Raw genomic sequence first — 20,492 nt, forward strand, 5'->3', positions numbered from 1 at the left:
TTTACTCTATCATGTGGTCAGAAGGGACCCTGGTGTCACCTTAGATATGACCAGCACTGTTAAAGAAATGTGGTCCAAATACACTCCACAAGGGCCTCCAATGAGCAAGTTTTGTCCTCCCACTTGAATTCTCTGCCGTAGAAGCTGCAAGATATGTTGATTCTGGCAATCAAGATGGCTCTGAGGAGCTGGTGGCTGGCCATTTGTCCCTTTTCCATCATCACTCTGTCCCAAGATTGTTCTTTTTACCTTCGTAATGAATTTCTTAAACTTCTGAGCCATGATTGTTATTGCTCAGACTTCATGAATTTTGCTGCAGGAAGGTGTTGGTCAAAGTTGATAACATTAAGCCCTTTTGAGTTAGTTGAGACCACTGCGAAGCAAATGCTGAAATGAAGTTTGAAGTGTGATAGGTTACTTGAGGGTAATGCCTTTTTCCCAGAAGAAAATGCAAAATTCTTTGATGAAGTTCATTCTTCTCCTTTGATACCCCATAACTTAAATACTGTGGTATGTGATTGACTGTATTTGGACACACTGGCTCTAAGCTCCAGTATTGTGGCAGCAGCCCAAAAGGCACTGGGGCACATGGGACAAAACTGAATTGTCTGTCATCAGTGTGGGAGCTGCAGAGGCAGCTTTCTCCTAGACAGAAGTGCTGGCAGAGTCTGTTATCAAGGTAGTTCTATTTTTAATTTTTTGAAGAATGAGAGGGGTTCTTTGAATTGAGGAATCAGAGCAGATTTCTCTAGAAATGTGACTTTTGACCTGGGATCTAGATGATGAGGAAGAACTCGATGTTAGAAGATTAGGAAGGGTGTTCCTGGCACAAGCTACAGCAAGTACAAAGGCCTGAGGGGGAATGGGTTCCTCACATTTACAGAACCAGAAGAAAGCCAGTGTGCCTGGGGGACACCACAGCCTGAGGAGAGGTGGTGAGAGACCAGTTAACTCGGGCCTTGGGACCTTAAAAGGCGTTGGGATTTTATCAGAAATGTAAAGAGAAGCTGAGGGAGGGTGTTAAGCAGGAGAACCACTTGATTTAAATGTCCTAAAAAAATTACTTTAGTTGCTTAAAGAAGCATTTAGTTTCCCTGCCTTGTTTTAAGCACTTGAGTTCTTGGGTATGGAATTATTGGGTTGATGGATTTGTACTTTTAAAATGTCCCTGCATGGTGCCTGCCAAGTGCCTCCCCAAAAGATAGCTGTAGTTTTCAGTCTGAGAGTGCTGATTCTTGTCATCACCAGTGGCATTCAGGTGAGGTGCCTGTTAGCTAGCCTCTCCCCGCATAGGACCCAGCACCCATTCTCTTGCTTTTTTTCAGGGCCCGCTCTGCAGCTTTTACCCAGGAACTCTGGCTGTACTACCCACCCCTGGGGCATAACAGGCACCGTGGGAGCATGGCAGATGAAGACCTCATCTTCCCTCTGGAAGGCATTGGTGGCAGCCAGACCTCTGGGGCCAGCCAGGAGGTGGACTCTGAGGAAGACAGCGATGAAAATGAATATTTCTTCATCTGCCCCATCACTGATGACCCCAGAGCACATGAGAATGGCAACTCCAAGGTTAATAACTACTACAGCAACCTAATGAAAAGTGAACAGTATGGCTTCAGTGCATCTCCAGTGAGCTCCTTCAATTTTAAGGTGAATGGACCATATCCCCCATCTGCCCCAGCCCTGGTCACCTACCACACAGGTGGGCAGTTAGGGTCGCTGGTTGAGGTGTTTCCTGTGTTTCCGGACTCTGGGCAGCCCTGTAAATTCTGGGTCTGAGTCTATGCCTGTGAAGCTGATTGTTGGTTTAGAGCAAGTTCATTACTGTCAACCAGTGTTTAGCTGCTCAGAATGCACTTTCGGGTTGTAAAAACCTTGACTAACTTTTTAAGAAATAGAAGAGAATGGAAGAGACTAGAAAGTATTGGAAGGCACTACAAATTATAAAGATTTTATTTTTTGGAATGTATACATACACATTGCACACCTCAATGTGGCGATCAGCTTAGCTTCTCCAGATATACCAGTTATTACATATTTTTATTTCACCCAGTGTCTGCATGTGTGGTTCTAGGGATGGGATGTGAAATGTAGTCATTTGTTCTGGTTGCAGTCAAAAAATCCACTGCTTATGTTTGGGCATCCCTTTTCTGGATTGAAGAAAAGGGCACTTGTTTTGTTAGGAATTTGTGTTCATATCATGGCAAAGCTCATATAAAAGAGAGGAGGAAGGGGGATGTTACTGGATTTTTGTATAACTGATGGTGAAAAAATTCTAAATGCAATACTGTTGTCCTTATTTAATTTAATCCTCACAAACAGATAAAATGCCTAGTAGGCAAAATGCCTATTACCATTTAGGGACCTGAAATTGCCATCGTTTTTTCTAACTTCTGTATTAATCTGTTTTAGAAAATAATTCTAGTTTTTGGCCAGTGGGGTATTTTTTTGTTCAGGTCCATACTTCTAGTTCGAATCCCTCTGGGGCAGGCAGCTCCAGAAATAGTCCTGTGGATCTCCTCTCAGGTTAGGGGGCCACTAAAGTGTCAGGCTGTGACTTGACCTACTTGACTGTTGAGGGGAGATTCTGAAACAGATTGAGCCCCATGGGAAGAGCAGGAGGGCTGTATGGCCTGCTGTCTGTTCATTTTAGGCCAGGAAGGCTCAAGGACATGTGGATCTCTGTGTTGTCCCGGGGGTGGGGAGCTACTGAAACAGAAACCAGCTCACACCAGTTTAAGGGGAAAGGGGAATTTTTTGTAAAATTCTATGATTATTTCTTGGGACTGAGGGATAGAAGGGCTGTCTGGTTTTCAAGGGGACAGATCTAGGACCCAGAAAGCAGTAGTACTATCTCTGTCTATCATGTCACTCAATCTCTCTGCCTATTATTTATTCTTCTCTGCCCTTTAGTCTACACAGTGGGAAAGTGGACCCCTCAAAAGCCCATGATCCCTTCATTCTAGATGGAGCCACATGCAAAGACACATTTGATCTTCTTTGTCCCAATTCCATGAATAGAATCTGCTTGGCCTAGCTTGAGTCAGGCATTCTCCATCTCTTATCCAGTCAGTTCCAGCCAGGGCATGGAATGAGGAAGGTGGGGGTCAGTAGAGAAGAGGGGCTGTTTCCAGGGTAGGAGGATCCCGGTGGCCTCGTAGAGAGCAGGCCCAGGAGGGGCTCTATCCCCATCTGCCTGTTCTCAGGAACTGGGTGTCTGGTTGGGGCCTTCAGGCAAACACTGGATGGGTCCCCAAGCTGAAGGGTCTCAGGTACAGAGGGACACAGTTTCTAAACACAGAAACACAGTATGGTAAATATTTTCAAGGAAATAGACTGAGTGATCCAGACAAACAGGTTTGGGTTTAGGATGTGAGCTTCATGATGGAGGACCTGTGCTGGTTTATTGCTCATCCCAGTGCCTCAATCCATGCTGTGAACACGGTAGGTGCTCGGTTTGGGATCAGCGAGGTGATGGTCGAATGCTGAGAGCTCACTTCAGTGTGGGTGCTGTGCTTCAAAAGGAGAGAGAGAAGATATCATAGTATTTACACAAAACATAAACCCCTGTTGGACCATTTCACAGTTGTTATTAAAATAAAATATTTATAGCTCAAATGGCAATTCCATCTCCAAGATTCATCTTCTGCCAAAATGTTCCCAACTAAGGTGCTATTGGCATTTTGAGAGGGACAGCTCTTACTGGATATTCAGCATGCCTGGCCCCAGCTCACAAAATGCCCCATTTCCCCCCACTTGTTATGACAACCCCAAATATTCTCCATAGTATATTTGCAAAACCCACATGGAGGGGTGCTGCCCTCTATTGACAACCAATAGAAAAATGTTTGTACAAGTGCTCAGATTTAAATATTCTAAGATGTGCTTTGTTTCTATTGTTTGTAATAAAGAAAATATATAAATGGCTCAAAGGTCCATCCAGAGGAGCCTATTTATAGGCTATGGTTCAAACAGAGGGCTCTATTAACATTAAAACAGAGATGACCTTTCTATGTGATTTGACTTGAACACCAGGTCAAGATATATAAGTATTTTACCAGAGAAAGAAATCTGTGACAAGTCCTTGGCACAGTGCTGGTCCATAAGGACCATCTGTTTTGATTATCATGTGCTGTTTTGTTTATACATGCTGATAAGTAAAAAGCAAGTGGAAATATAATATGATTCCACTTTTATCAAAAAACATGTCTATATACATATATTAGTATTTGCATGGCAAAAACTTACAGAAAATTGTATCCAACAGTCAACAGTGATTCTCTCTGAGTGAGAAAATGCAGTTAAGGGGACTTTGATGATCTACATTATATATTTTTTACTTTTTAAAAAGATTTTATTTATTTTTTACTTCCAGCCCAGATGGAGGCATAGGTAGATATGCTTTGTTTCCTTGCACAACCAACAGAAGGACAACAACAAATTTAAAAACAAAAAAACAAAAGAACTGCCAGAAAGTTGAACTGTATGGAAATCCGACAACCAAGGAGTTAAAGAAAACATTCATACAGACTGGTAGGAGGGGCAGAGATGGGCAGCTGGGGTAGAGAGGATGTGAGGCAAGGTGACAGACTGGGTGGGCAAGGTGGCACCTGGCAGATTGAGCAGTCCCACATTAGCATACAGATAAACCAGGAGGAACAACTGGGGAGCAAGACAGACCATGCAACCAGGGTTCCAATATAGGGAAATAAAGCCTCAGAACCTCTGGCTGTAAAAACCTGTGAGAATCGCAGCAGCAGGAGAAACTCCCAGCCTCACAGAAGAGTTCGAAGAGTTCACTGGAGAGACCCATAGGGTCCTAGAACATACACAAGCCCACACACCTGGGAATCGTGTGGGCCTAATTCACTTGTGGGTAGCAGGGGAAGTGACTGAAAGTGGGGCAGGTGGCATTGTTCCCTCTCTGACCCCACCCACATATATAGCATCACAATGTAGTGACCTGGGTTGTCCCACCTTGGCAAATATCTAAGATTCTGCTCCTTACTACATAACAGGCACACCCAGACAAAAAAATATGGCCCAAATGAAAGAACAGATCAAGATCCATAAAAAGAACTAAGTGATAGGAGATAGTCAACCTATCAGATGCAGAGTTCAAAACACTGGATATCAGGATGCTCACAGAAATGATTGAGTACAGACACCAAATAGAGGAAAAAGTGATGGCTATGCAAAGTGAAATAAAGAAAAATATACAGGGAACCAACAGTGAAGGGAAGGAAACCAGGAATCAAGTTAATGGTTGGGAGCAGAAGGAAGAAATAAACATTCAACCAGAACAGAATGAAAAAACAAGAATTCAAAAAAAAATGAGGAGAAACTTGGGAACCTCTGGGACAACTTTAAACATTCCAACATCTGAATCATAGGGGTGCCAGAGGGGAAAAGGAAGAGCAAGAAATTGAAAACTTCTTTGGAAAAAATAATAAAGGAAAACTTCCCCAATCTGGTGAAGGAAATAGACTTCCAGGACATCTAGGAAGCTCAGAGAATCCCAAAGAACTCGAATCCAAGGAGGAACACACCAAGACACATCCTGATTAAATTACTGAAGATTAAAGATAAGGAGAGACTCTTAAAAGCAGTGAGAAAAGGAGACTGTTACCTACAAAACAGTTCCCATAAGACTATCAGCTGATTTCTCAAAAATCAGGAAAGAAGGGACTGAAAAGAAATATTCAAAGTCATGAAAGGCAAGGACCTTCATCCAAGATTATTTTATCCAGCAAAGCTTTCATTTAGAATGGAAGGGCAGATAAAGTGCTTCCCAGAGAAGGTCAAGTTAAAGGAGTTCATCGTCACCAAGCCCTTATCATATGAAATGTTAAAGGGACTTATCTAAGAAAAAGAAGATGATCAAAAATATGAAAAGTAAAATAACAACAAACACACAACTATCAACAACTGAACCTAAAAAACAAGAACAGAAACAAACTAAGCAAACAAGTAGAACAAGAACAGAATCTCAGAAATGGAGATCACGTGGAGGGTTATCAGCAGAGAATGGGTCAGGGGAGAATGGGGGAAAGGTAAAGGGACTAAGAAGCATAAATGGTAGGTACAAAATAGACAGGGGGAGGTTAAGAATAGTATGTGAAATGGAGAAGTCAAAGAACTTATATTTGTGACCCATGGACCTGAACTAATGGGGGGAATGCTGGTGGAAGGTGTGGTACAGGGCAGAATGGAATAAAAGAGAGGAAAATAGGGGACAACTGTAATAGCATAATCAATAAAACATACTTAAAATAAATAAAAGTTTTATTAATATTTTTAAAGAGAGGAGAAGGGAGAGAAACATCAATGTGTAGTTGCCTCTCACACACCCCCTAATGGGGATCTGGCTTATAACCCAGGCAGGTGCCCAACTAGGAATCAAACCGGCGACTCTTTGGTTTGCAGGCCAACACTCAATCCACTGAGCCATACCAGCCAGTGTGTTCAGTTGCTTCTTGTGCACTCCCTAAGCGGGAACTGAACCTGCAACCCAGGCATGTGCCCTGACCAGGAATCGAACCAATGACCTTTCTGTCCTCAAAGTACATCCAACCCACTGAAACACACCAATTCGGGAGTTATTGATTGATTCTTGTATGTGCCTGACAAGAGATCAAATCCTCACTGCTGGCATATCAGAATGATGCTCCAACCAAGTGAGCCATCAGACTGGGCCAACAGAGATAGTTTTGGGTAAGAAGTGATTCGCTCTTTTCTCCTTCTCTCTCATTTCTCTGTTTTCCAGAATAAGTATATCTGTGTTTTACATTTTTTAACAGAGTGGAAAATTGTATTTTAAAATATTGTTTTTTAGGCCTGAAAATACCTTGGGGATCACTCCACATCAGCACACACAGGTCTCTTTTTTAAGGTGGATTAAATTGTATTCTGTCATCTGAGGTGCATGGACTTATTTAGGCAGCCCCCTTCTTGAGTTTTTGTTTCCTTTTTTCCCCCGTCATAATCAGTGCTATAATAAATGTGCTTCTACAGACATCTATGCAAACTTTAAAAAGCTTAAAATTTATAATATGTAAATATTATATGAACAAGATAAAAATAATTAAAACTATAAAAAATGATATACCATATATTGAAAAGCCTCCCACTTCTGATCTGTTCCCTGGAGGGCTGTCTTTCTTTGCAAGGACAAACTGATACCAGCCAGAACTTTCCCAGCAGGCAGTGTGTGTGTGTGTGTGTGTGTGTGTGTGTGTGTGTGTGTGTGTGCAGGTGTTACTCATACCAGTTTATTGAATCTGCATGGCAAACCTCGATGATTAGCATTTGGCAGATAGTAAGCCTGAGCCTCTGAATTTAACCACTTGGTACTCTTCACAACTGCTATGTATAGTCTTGCATATTCTGTTCTTATTTTTTAATGGCTAAATATCATGCCATTGACTGGAAGCAGCATAATATATGTAGCCAGTCCTCATGGATGGGTATGCAGGTCATTTCCAGGCTCTTGAGAGTAAAAACAGCACTTCCATATTGTCCCTGTGTGTATGTTATTGTGCCCATGCAGGTATGTGCAACTGGCTAAAACCCCTAGTGTTGGAAGGGCTGAAGCAAATGTTTGTGGGTTTAGAACTTGGCCGGGCATTTCTAGTTACCCTACAAAGTTGTTGCACTAGCATCTGTGGCCCCCTAAGATGCATGGGCACCCCTGCTTCCCATACCCTTGTCAGCAGACCAGGTGATGACACTGATCATTTCAGCCATGCAGCTCAGAGCTTAGTCAAGGGATAGCTATCCCCCAGAATGACATGGAGGAGCCAGCATTCAATGACTCACTGAGGAGAGAGGCATCTCTGCCCACCTGAGCCCTGAGAGACTGTACCCTGGCAACACTGGGCTTCTGCCCCTGCCCAGGGACTGACCACAGGATGCTCTGTACACAGCCAGAGGTAGTGGCCAGTTTTGTGCTCTACGTGCACCTCTGGGAATGCACACTTAGAAAGGGAAGCTTAGGCATCCTTGGTCCAAACAGCTTTGGACCTCCAACAAGATAAGGGCCTGCTTGGCAGATGAAGGAAAAAGAGTGATACTGGCACTGGACAGGGCCACCTGATAACCTGGGCTCTGGACAACAGGAGGCATAGGAGATTGAAGTCAGGCTGTGGGGACTCATCTTTCCAGAGAATGTGCCTGTGCTAAAATGCCCACATCCTTTGTGGAAATGTTGGGACATAAGGGTCCCCCTTTTATTTTATTTTGTAAATTTTTTTAGCATCATTAATTAAATAGAATCCATATGCCATACAACTTACCCATTTAATATGTACGATTCAATGGCTTTTGTTATATTCATAAAATGATACATCTACATCACCACATCAATTTTAGCCCATTTTCATTACCCTAAAAAGAAACCCCATACCTTTTAGCCATCACCCTCAGTTGTTCCCATTCCACCTACCCCCTGGCAACCACTAAGCTACTTTCAGTCTCTGTGTTCACCTTTTCTGGACATTTCATATAAATAGGATTGTGTAATATGTGGCCTTTTATGTCTGGCTGCTTTCACTAAGCATAATGTTTTCCACACTCACCCATGTTGTGACTGTCAGTACTTCCTTCTTTTTTATTGCCGAATATTACTCCATCGTATAAATAGACCACATTTTGTTAATCCATTCATTAGCTGATGCACATTTGGGTTATTTCTCCCTTTTGAATATTATGAGTATTCAACACAAATCTTGGTGTGGACATGCTTTTATTTCTTTTGAGTAGATACTTAGGAATTGCTGGGTTATGTGGTCACACTCTACGTTAGGATCTAATTCTTTTTGCAAAAGAGCAGGCAACTGGGCTCAACAAGTTTGGGTCTGCATGTCTGTAGGCAGGTCACTTCCCTGCTCTCTGAGCCTCTGGTATCTCATCAGGGGATTGGGAACTGTCCTACCTGACTGTCTGCCCCTAACAAGGTTGCCAGGATCCTGTCAAGGAGGGGCTCCCAGGAGTCCAGGGAATCATGTCATCCTATTGCTTCTGCTTTGTTGTTATTGTCTCCAGCCTTCCCATCATGTCCTCTCTAGCCTTGTCTCTGAATCTCACTGGTTGAGGTGGAATCAGCTGCTGCTACTGTTTTTGACAAAGATTTCTTCAGTTTTTTTCAACTTTGTTTCTTTTACAGTTATTTGTTTTATTGATCATATAAGTAATTTGTCTTCCTTGCAGAAAACAAAAGTATAGATAAAATTGCTATTAAGAGACTTCCAGCCAAGATGGAAGCATAGGCAGACACACTGTACCACCTCACACAACCAAAATTGAGGACAACAGAAATTTAGAAACAAACAAAAAAACTGGAACTGACAGAAAATTAAACTGTATGGAAGTCCAACAACCATTCACGCAGATCTGTAGGAGGGATGGAGTTGAAGGCTGGTGGAGAAGGGTGGCAGCAGGAAAAGTGTTGTAGCTGGCAGACCCCGGGCACAGGATGCCAAGGGGTAGACCCAGCAAGGCTGCAATTGTGAAGCGAGGCACTGCACCCAAGGCAGCTGGCTCACCTGGCAGTCCCACATTGGTGTGCAGATAAACCAGGCAAAAACAGGCAGCAAGGCTGACCTCACAACCCAGGGCCCCAGGACAGGGAAATAAAGCATAAAAGCACCGACTGAAAACACCTGTGGGGGTTGAGGCTCAGGGACAAACTCCCAGCCTCACAGGAGAATTTTTTGGAGAGACCCACAGGGTCCTAGAACATACACAAGTCCACCCACATGGTAATCAGCACCAGAAAGGCTCAGTTTGCTTGGGGGAAGTGGCGGAAGGGACTGAAATCCAAGAGAGTGTCGTAAGAGCCATTGTTCCCTCTCGGACCCCACCCCCACATACAAAGTCACCATACAGTGACTGGGTTGCCCCACCCTGGTGAACACCTAACGCTCTGCCCCTCACTACATAACAGGCACACAAGACCAAAAAAAAAATGGCCATAATGGCCATAATGGAAGAACAGATCAATGCTCCACAGCAAATACAACTAAGTGACCAAGAGATAGCCAGCCTATCAGATGCACAGTTCAAAGCACTGGTAATCAGGATGCTCACAGAATTGGTTGAATATGGTCGCAAATTAGATGAAAAATGAAGGCTACACTAAGTGAAATGAAGGGAAATGCACAGGGAACTAATAGCGATGGGAAGAAAACTGGGACTCGAATCAATGGAGTGGAACAGAAGGAAGAAAGAAACAACCAAACAGAAAAGAATGAAGAAACAAGAATTCAAACGAGGAGAGGCTTAGGAATCTCCAGGACATCTTTAAACGCATTCCAACATCTGAATTATAGGGGTACCAGAAGGGGAAGAGGAACAGCTACAAGTGGAAAACTTATTTGAACAAATAATAAAGGAGAACTTCCCCAACCTGGCAAAGGAAATAGACTTCCAGGAAGTCCAGGAAGCTCAGAGAGTCCAAAAGAAGTTGGACCCAAGGAGGAACACACCAAGGCACATCATCATTACATTACCCAAGATTAAAATGAAGGAGAGAATCCTAGAAGCAGCAAGAGATAAGGGGACAGTCACCTAAAAAGGAGTCTCATCAGACTGCCAGCTGATTTCTCAAAAGACACCTTACAGGCAAGAAGGGGCTGGAAAGGATTATTCCAAGTCATGAAAGGGAAGGACCTACATCCAAGATTGATCTATCTAGCAAAGCTTTCATTTAGAATGGAAGGGCAGATAAAGCACTTCTCAGATAAGGTCAAGTTCAGAGAGTTCATTATCAACAAGCCCTTATGAAATGTTAAAGGGACTTATCTAAGAAAAAGAAGATAAAAAGCATGTACAGTAAAATGACAGCAAACTCACAATTATTAACAACCACACCTAAAACATGAACCAACTAAGCAAACAACTAGAACAGGAACAGAACCACAGAAATGGAGATCACATGGAGGTTAGCAACAGGGGAGTGGGAGAAGGAGAGAGGGGGGAAAGGTACAGATAATAAGTGGCATAGATGGCAGGTAGAAAATAGAGGGAGGGCAAAAATAGTATGGGAAATGTAGAAGCTAAAGAACTGTGACACATGGACATGAACTAAAGGGGAAATGTGGGTGGGAGAGGGTGTGCAGGGTGGAGGGGAATGAAAGGGGGAAATGGGACAACTGTAATAGTATAATCAATACGATATATTTAAAAAATAAAAAATTGCTATTAAGATCTTAGTGTATATTTCAGACTTTTCTATGTTTCAGTATAAATACAGATGCAAATCAATAATTAGGGAATTTATGACAATAGGACCATGCTCTCTATACTTACCAGTTTTTTTCTGGGCAATCAAGGTAGTGCATGTCTTCACACATCAGTAAATATGGATCTAGTTCATCATGTTTTTAATGGCTTCATGGAAGCCCTTTGTATGGATATACCCCATTTCTTTAAGTGCTTCCTCTTGTGGGATAGTTAGACAGTTCCTATTTTTTTGCTGCTATATTTAATCTGTCTTTTTTGGACATTGCAGGAAACCTCTAAGTGCACATGGCTTAGAGTGGGTCAGCCACACAGCATTGTTGGCCACTTCCCATCCCAGAGCATGACTCTGTGTTCCCACTTGATCCCCTTTCTTTTATTTGTCCTTGGGCATGGTTTATTGTTGGCCAGGAGGGGCAGAGGGGGCTGACACAGAGTCATAGCTCCTAAAGCCTATAGAAGTGAAGATGGAAAAAACATACTTTATAACATTCACTTGGTGAATGCAACTGTTGATGTGTGGGGAAGGCCTCTGGGAGCCACAGGTGCATCCTCATGTAAGATCTGAAGGCCTTGGTTGCTATGACAGTGATAAAAACAGTGATATAAAAATGGCAGCCATACATTTTATATTCCAAAGAAATTGCAGACACATTACTCGCATATCCAACCTCACTTCTGGCATATCCCAGGGAATTTATTTTATTTATTTATTTTTGAAAGTATATTTTATTGATTATGGTGTTACAGTTGTCCCATTTGCCCCCGTTCATTCCTCTCTACCCTGCACACCCTCTCCCACCCACATTCACCCCCCTTTAATTCATGGCCATGTGTCTTAAGTTGTTTTTGTTTTAAAGATTTCATGTTTTTATTTTTATTTTTTTAATTTAACTTATTTATCTTTAGAAGGAAAAGGAAGGAGAGAGAGAGAGAAATATCAATGTATGGTTGCCTCTCCTGTATCCCCTGGTGGGAACTGGCCCCTGGTGGGAACTGGCCTGCAACCCAGGCATGTACCCTAAAGAGGAACCAAACCGCAATCTTTTGGTTTGCAGGCCTGTGCTCAATCCACTGAGCTACACCAGCCAGGGCTGTCTTAAGTTCTTTAGCTTCTACATTTCCCATACTATTTTTGCCCTCCCTCTATTTTCTACCTGCCGTCTATGCCACTTATTATCTGTACCTTTCCCCCCTCTCTCCTCCTCCCACTCCCCTGTTGCTAACCTCCATGTGATCTCCATTTCTGTGGTTCTGTTCTTGTTCTAGTTGTTTGCTTAGTTGGTTCATGTTTTAGGTGTGGTTGTTAATAATTGTGACTTTGCTGTCATTTTACTATACGTGCTTTTTATCTTCTTTTTCTTAGATAAGTCCCTTTAACATTTCATAAGGGCTTGTTGATGATGAACTCTCTGAACCTGACCTTATCTGAGAAGTGCTTTATCTGCCCTTCCATTCTAAATGAAAGCTTTGCTGGATAGATCAATCTTGGATGTAGGTCCTTGCCTTTCATGACTTGGAATAATCCTTTCCAGCCCCTTCTTGCCTGTAAGGTGTCTTTTGAGAAATCAGCTGGCAGTCTGATGAGACTCCTTTTTAGGTGACTGTCCCCTTATCTCTTGCTGCTTCTAGGATTCTCTCCTTCATTTTAATCTTGGGTAATGAAATGATGATGTGCCTTGGTGTGTTCTTTCTTGGGTCCAACTTCTTTGGGACTCTCTGAGCTTCCCGGATTTCCTGGAAGTCTATTGTTTTTGCCATAATGGGTAAATTCTCCTTTGTTATTTGTTCAAATAAGTTTTCCACTGGTGGCTGTTCTTTTCCCCCTTCTGGTACCCCTATAATTCAGATGTTGGAGCTTTTAAAGCTGTCCTGGAGGTTCCTAAGTCTCTCCTCATTTTTTAAAATTTTTGTTTCTTCATATTTTCCTGTTTGGTCATTTTTTTCTTCCTTCTGATTCATTCTCTTGATTTGAGTTCCAGTTTCCTTTTCATCACTATTGGTTTCCTGTGCAATTCCCTTAATTTCAATTAGTTTAGCCTTCATATGTTCCTCTAATTTGTGACTAAAATCAACCAGTTCTGTGAGCATCCTGATCATCAGTGTTTTGAACTGTGCATCTGAAAGTTTTGCTATTTCTTCATTGCTTAGAGTCATGGGCTCTGGGGCTTTGAGATCTTCTTGAGCCATATTTTGGTCTGTTCACGCCCATTAAGTATGAGGAGCGGAGCCTTAGGTGTTCACCAGGGCAGGGCCACTCAGGTCGCTGGGGTGTGATGCTGTCTGTGGGGGTGGGGTCAGAGCCGGGAAATGGCGGCTGTCTCTGCTGCCTGCCATCTCTGCTGCCTCCCACCACTGGGGCCTGCTTGGTCCTGTCTCACTGCCCACTCCCTCGTGGGTCTGTTTGCGCAGGAATGCGCAACCACAGTCAACCTGCCGCCCTGCACCCTCACTGGGTCTGCCGGTCACTCACTGGGTCCCTCACTGGGTCCGTCTGTTGCAACCCCACGCCTGGGATCCAAGTGCCTGAGTCCATCTGACTGAGTTTTCCTGTGTAACTCTGCTCTGCCAGCTGCTGGCTTCGCCCCTCTTACCAGTCAGGCTGAAGAATTCATTGTTATCAGACTTCTGAAAAGTTCAATTTTCTGTGTTCTGGCTGTGTTTTCTGTTGCTAATATTTTTTTGTCTCTAAACTTGATTGTGTGAGAAAGCATGGCGTCTCCACCTATGCCTCCATCTTGGCGGAGGTGGATAAATATACTTTTATGTATTTATCTACAGACTCACACACCCCTTAGAAATATATGGTAGTGATTTGGGGGTTTCTGCCACAATTAAATTGGGTCATATTGTTTGTATTATGTAGCAACTTGCTTTTTCCCCTAAACCATAAGTCTTAGAGAGTTCTCATGTAAGCACTGCATACAAGTGACTTTTAATGACTGCATTCAAGTACAGTCATGTGTGGCTTAACAGCAGGGCACATTCTGAAAAACATGTCATTAGGTGATTTCATCATCATGAATATCAGAGTACACAGCTGAATAGCATAGCCTGCTGCACACCTCAGCTGTGTGGTAGAGCCTAGTGCTCCCAGGCTGCAAACCTGTACAGCCTGTTATGTCCTTAATACTGTAGATGGTACACCTTTAGGGTACTCACCAGAAAGGGAGTCTTTAGGCCTGGAAGTTGCTCTGTGTGAGTCAGTGAGTGAGTGGTGAGTCAAGGCCTGGGGCATTACTGTGCACTGTTGTAGACCTTGTAAATGCTGTACACTTAGGCTACACTAAATTTATAAAGTGACATGAGGTTAGATCAAGCACAAGAGAAAATAATGCAATCAAAAGATGCAGTAAATACATGACGTACTTTTTTATAAATAGAAAGACTGAACTGTAAAATAACAATAAAAAGTGTAGTATAGTAAGTCCATACATGAACAATATAGTCATTTATGATCATTATCAAGCACTACAACATTACAACTGCTACAACATCACTTAGTGATAGGAATTTTCAGCTTCATTATAATCTCATGGGACCACAGTCATTGACTGAAACATCATTATGCATCAAGTATATGAAATCATCTCTCTATGGTCAGGCAGGTTGTTTGCAGTGTCCAACCGTTATATAACATTATAAGTGCTGAGCATCTTTGGGCCAGCTCACCTGGATATACCTGGGTAAGTGATCAGAATGGCTGGGTCACGTATCACTGAGGAAAGCTCATAGTCAGTGGTGGCAGTACTTCCTCCCACTGCCTTCACAGTGTCTGATAGTACTCACTGCCCAGGCCTCCATAAACACCTGTTTTTCCTAACCTGATGGGTAAAATAGTACACCTGTGATTTCAGCTCAGGCAGGGGTTGTTTACCTGTAATAAGCACTGTGACCTCAGTGAGCCACTATTTCTGGTGGGAACATCTCTACCCCAGGTTTGGGAGCAGGAAAAAAGTTGACTCCTAGTAGTCACAACATTCTTCATTGTTGTTATAAACAAGGAAGTATATGTTCCCACAATTAATCAGCAGTGGATAGAACCAGAGTCAAGGGAACCAAATTGGAGTACAGGACTTTTTATACTGTGCTCTTAAAAAACATTAGTTGCATTAAACCCATCTGTTGTGAATAAAATATGTCTCTTTTTCTGGATTTTGGGAACCAGGTAAGCTTGATGCTGAGAAATAACACTCTAATTCCAAAATACTTTTTTCTTGATTGTTTTTTTGGTTGGTGACTCAGCCTCCAGCCAGGAGGTAATTTCTGTTGGTACTTGTTACTGAATGTGGGAGCCCTGCTTTGGTGTCTTATGGAGCATTTGAGTCATCAGTTGAGAGGGGTGCAGTTGGACCCCTGAGGTGTTCATGTGCCTCGGGCACAGGAACGGGCTCCTAAAAAGGCAGGGTTGGATGACTGACCCTGTCACTCACAGCAGCTGGAGTATAGGAGAGAATTGGCACCTTTGTAAAGTATAAAAATTCAGAAACTCCCTTAGTTGTAAATGTGTCAGCTACAAGGTTATTTATAACAGGGGAAAGCCAGTGACAACTTAAAAGTCTACCTGTAGCAAATTGTAGACAAATGGTTAAGTCAATAATGATAAAGCCATACTGTAGATTATTATGCCAACTAACTACCTTGTAAATTCACAGTGTCATGTTTGTGTTAAAAATTTTAAGTAATTTGTGCACTGCCTATTGGAGTGTAACTTAGGAAATCTTTTTCTGGAAAAAAAACTCCAAACATGTAAATTTTAAGCATGATCCAGCAATTAGACTTCTAAGAGGTTTGTCCTACCAAGATCTTACATAAGTACAGAAAGGTTTAACACGGGGCTGTTCACTTCAGCAGTGTTCATACTAGGAAGTATTGGAGAGGATCCAACTATCCATGAACTTAGGGAAAAATACCTCAAGGTACATTTATACAATTATGTATCTTACAACCACAGAGGGAAATAAGGTCAATCCAGCCTCTCTGTCTATGACATGGAAAGACTTTCAAGGTGTTGTGTTAAGTCAGATGCAGGCAGAATGTGTGTGCCATCGGAGGGCTTTCAGACTCATCTGCGTACAAGTGCAGAAGAGAAAATTGCAGAGTATCGACACCAACTGTCAGCTGTGGTTTGCAGAGGAATGAAGGTTAGAAAGGACTTTCACTTTCTAATTCAATTCTGTAGTGCTCCCAGTGTTTTACAAAGATGCGTAGATCACACATTTGGAATCAGAAAAACTCAAGATTACTAAATAAAAGTACCAAGTCACATCGACCCATGCTCCTGAAAGGCTGGAAATTATATTGACAGTGTCATTCCAGTCTTATAAAAATTACATGTGAAGGACCTGGGAAGAACTAATTAGTCCGAACCACTGATGATAATTGCTCTGGGTAGATGGCCTGTGGAGGGTTTGAATTTTCTTGATCTTCTATATTTTCCAAGTGTTTTCCCCTTTTTTATTTTCTTTTTTCTTTAGTGTTTTTATTAAATGTGAATTAGATTCACATTTAATTGGAAGAAAAAATTTATCAACTCTACTTTGGAAAGATTAAAAAGCTCCAGCAAGGAGCTCTGGGCAGTGTGTGCATGCGTGTGTGTGTCTGTCTCTTTTTCTTAGAAGGCACAGCTCCTGTCCTGTCTTCGAGCAGGATCCCAGTGACAGGGCCCAGGCAAGGGCATGGGTGGGATGCTGTCCTGTTTAGACTGAGTCTGTGGGAGGCAGGACTCCTGTATAACTGTTCTGGATGGCTGAGGGATTACTGTATGGAGGTAGTGAGAAGGTCTGGAGTCAGAGTGGGCCTGCCATGCCCAGATAGTGTCTAGCACCACAAGCCTCTTCTTGTGCGTGGCTCAGGACTGTGACCTGGAAGGGAATTGTGGTCTCTCTGATTCTGGGGTACCGCAGGGCAAAAGTTCGAGTTCTTCAGGAAAGGAGGAAGAGGATCACCCAGTGTGGGTGTCAGGAGTGCTTGTTTGGTGGGGACAGAGAGGGATTCCACTTTGGGATTATATAAAAGCAATTAAATGAGGTTTTTAAAAACAAAAAATGGGGCTTTTTTGAGACTTGGTATTGTTTTGACCATAAGACTTGAGAATCAGAATTTTCTGTTTTTCATAATGTGCCTTGGTCATCTTTCCAAGTAGCTCTGAAAGAGCCCTGGTTCTCATCAGTTTTGAAAGTTTTGGATGATGTTATTAGTCATCACAACTGTGACAGGAGCAGGGGAGGGCACTGCAGGCACTGGATTTTCCACATCCTCAGGTCATTGGCACTGTCACAGAAACCTGTTTGTAATTATCTGAGCCCAGAATTTAGTGCTCTGTTAATGTAAAGGCAACCTATTTTTTGTGTGGTTTTTTAAAAAGATTTTTTGTTTATTTTTTAGAGAGAAGGGAAGGGAGGGAGAAAGAGGGGGAGAGAAACATCAATGTGCAAGAGAATCATCAATTGATCAGCTGCCTTTCATGCATCCCCCAGCCAGGGACCTGGTCCACAAGCGAGGCATGAGCCCTGACAAGGAATTGAACCAGTGACCTTTCAGCTCACAGGCTGGCACTCAACCCACTGAGCCACATAAGCCAGGGCTTTTGTATGATCTTAATACACTCTGAGTTTAGAAGGTCATGTATCTCTGAATTTCATATAGGGTAGTGAATGTGGTGCATTTATAATTTAGATAACACTTTTAAGTTCACTTTTATACAGTCACAACAATAATGCCTCTCGGGTGTATGTTTACACACTTGTGTTCGTTTTTCTGTAGGACACACTCCTAGATTTAGAACTCTGAGTGAAAATAAAGGAATGTATTTCTCATCTTCTTACATTGCCAGATTATCTCTTAAAGGAGGTTAATGCCCATGGGCAGTGTGTCAGGGCACTCGTTTCCCCACACTCTGGCCAGCACTCACTATTAGCAGTCGTGAAAATGTTTGCCAGTCCGAACAGTGGGGATGGGGGATGATATCTCATTTTCATTCTCAACATTTTTTAAAATTATATTTTATTGATTATTCTATTACAATTGTCCTGATTTTTTTCCCTTTTTACCCTCCTTCACCCAACACTCCCCACACCCTCAGGCAACTCTCACACCATTGTTCATGTCCATGAATCATGTGTATAAATTCTTTGGCTGCTCAATTTTCTATACTGTACTTTACATCCACATGGCTATTCTGTAACTATCTATTTGTACTTCTCAATCCCCTCACCTCTTCACCCATTCCCCCACACCACACTCCTATCTGGCAACCAGCAAAAAGCTCTCCATATCCATGATTCTGTCTCTGTTGTTCTTGTTTGCTTAGTTTGTCTTTTAGATTCAATTGCTGAATATATACATATAGTCATTTTATTATTCATAGTTTTGATCACCTTCTTTTTTTTAAATAAATCCCTTTAACATGTCATATAATAATGGTTTGGCAATGGTAAACTACTTTAGTTTTTTTTTCTTTTCTGGGAAGCTCTTTATCTGTCCTTCGATTCTAAATGATATCTTTGCTGGGTAGAGAAATCTTGGCTGTAGGTCCTTGCTTTTCATGATCTTGAATATTTCTTGCCAATCCCTTCTAGACTGCAAAGTTTCTTTTGAGAAATCAACTGACAGTCTTATGGTAACTTCCCCGGAGGTAACTAACTGCTTTTCTCTTGCTACATTTAAGATTCCCTCTTTATCTTTAACCTTCAGCATTTTAATTATGATGTATTTTGGAGTGGGCCTCTTTGCATCCATCTTATTTGGGACTCTCTGTGCTTCCTAGACTTGTATGTCTATGTTCTTTATAAAATTAGAGACGTTTTCTTCCATTCTTATTCTTTCTCTTCTCCTTCTGGCATCCCTATGAGGTAAATGTTGTACCTCTTGAAGTTGTCCCAGAGGCTGCTTATACTATCCTAATTTTTTTTACTCTTTTTTCTCTTCTTGTTCTACACCTTATATTCCAGATAATTGATTTGATTCTCAGCTTCATCCACTCTACTGTTGTTCTCCTGTAAATTGTTCTTTATTTCAATTAGTGTATCCTTCATTTCTGACTGCATCATTTTTATTCTGTTGAGGTTCTCACTAAATTTCTTGAGTATCCTTATAATCAGTGCTTTAAATTCTGCATTTGATAGATTGCTTATCTCCACTTTGTTTAGTTCTTTTTCTGGAATTTTGATCTGTTCTTTCATTTGGGACATGTTTCTTTGTCTCTTAATTTTGGCAGCCTTCCTGTGTTTGTTTCTATGTATTAGTACAGCTGCTTTGACTCCCTGTCTTGATAGTGTGGCCTAACATAGTAAGTGTTCCGTAGAATCCAGGCCACAGCCACACTGTTTCACCCCTGGTCTGACATGCCCTTTGCCTTCTGCAGGAAGCTTGGAAGCATGCAATTGAGAAGGCCAAGCACATGCCTGACCCCTGGGCTGAGTTCCACCTGGAGGACATTACCACTGAATGTGCTACACGTCACAGGTCAGCAGCTTGTCTGGGGTTGCTATAAGGCCCCAAGACTCAGGAGTCCTTGAGGTGTGGGTCCTGCTTCCTCTGCTTATAATCAGTGAGGCCTGAGTGCCCTTGATTATCAAGGAGAATGGAATAATAATAATAATATCAGCCAATATTTGAGTGTGTGTACTTCAGGTATGCACTGTCTCATTTAATCCTCACCATGGTACTGTAAGGTATGAATGTGATAGGCTAGGCTGAGTTGTGCTGCAGTAACAAATACCCCCAGGGCTTAATGCAACAAAGGTGTGTTTCTCACTCAGATGAAGGTGGGTGGGAATTGAGCAGTTCTTCAGGGTGACTTTCATCTTGTGGCTCCATCATTTCAGGATGAGACCCTAACTAGTGCTATCAGAGGGAAGAGCCTGAAGGGTAGCACACCAGCTTTTCAGTGCCTTGGCCCCAAGAATATTCACAAAAAGAGTTGGGAGTATCTAATTTCCTGTTTTTAGGGGGTTTCAGAAAGAAGAATAAAAACAAAACAAAATAAATGCCACCACTAATGTAATAAGAATGATGAAGACAGTAGTGATGAGGGACTTTATTTATTGAATCTTCCATGTGCCAGGCACTGTTTTAAGCCTTCTATATGTATTTCATCATTAAGAAAAGCCTAGGTAAGAATCATGTCAGGCATTTGTCATCCCTTTTAAGGATCCGATGAGATCCATATCAGAAAATTGCACACATATATCTAATTTTGCTCATAATGCTAAAGGACTCATGGATCTATTCTGAGCCCACGCCTGTCCCATGAC

At 42.2% G+C, this 20,492-nt stretch overlaps 1 protein-coding gene across 6 annotated transcripts in view; it reads left to right on the top strand.

Annotated features, from left to right (window-relative positions):
- EEF2K (eukaryotic elongation factor 2 kinase) overlaps positions 1 to 20,492 on the top strand; it is a 92,210-nt gene that overhangs the window by 26,348 nt on the left and 45,370 nt on the right. For all 6 annotated transcript variants that reach the window (XM_053659491.1, XM_053659493.1, XM_053659495.1 and 3 more), the window contains exons 2-3: positions 1,326 to 1,647; positions 19,601 to 19,701. In XM_053659491.1, coding sequence (XP_053515466.1) covers positions 1,402 to 1,647; positions 19,601 to 19,701 — 347 coding nt within the window. In that variant the 5' untranslated portion in view covers positions 1,326 to 1,401. The remainder of the gene's footprint in view (positions 1 to 1,325; positions 1,648 to 19,600; positions 19,702 to 20,492) is intronic.

Source organism: Artibeus jamaicensis, unplaced genomic scaffold, assembly GCF_021234435.1.
Source record: "Artibeus jamaicensis isolate MK-2021 breed Jamaican fruit bat unplaced genomic scaffold, CSHL_Jam_final scaffold_666, whole genome shotgun sequence".
NCBI lineage: Eukaryota > Metazoa > Chordata > Mammalia > Chiroptera > Phyllostomidae > Artibeus > Artibeus jamaicensis.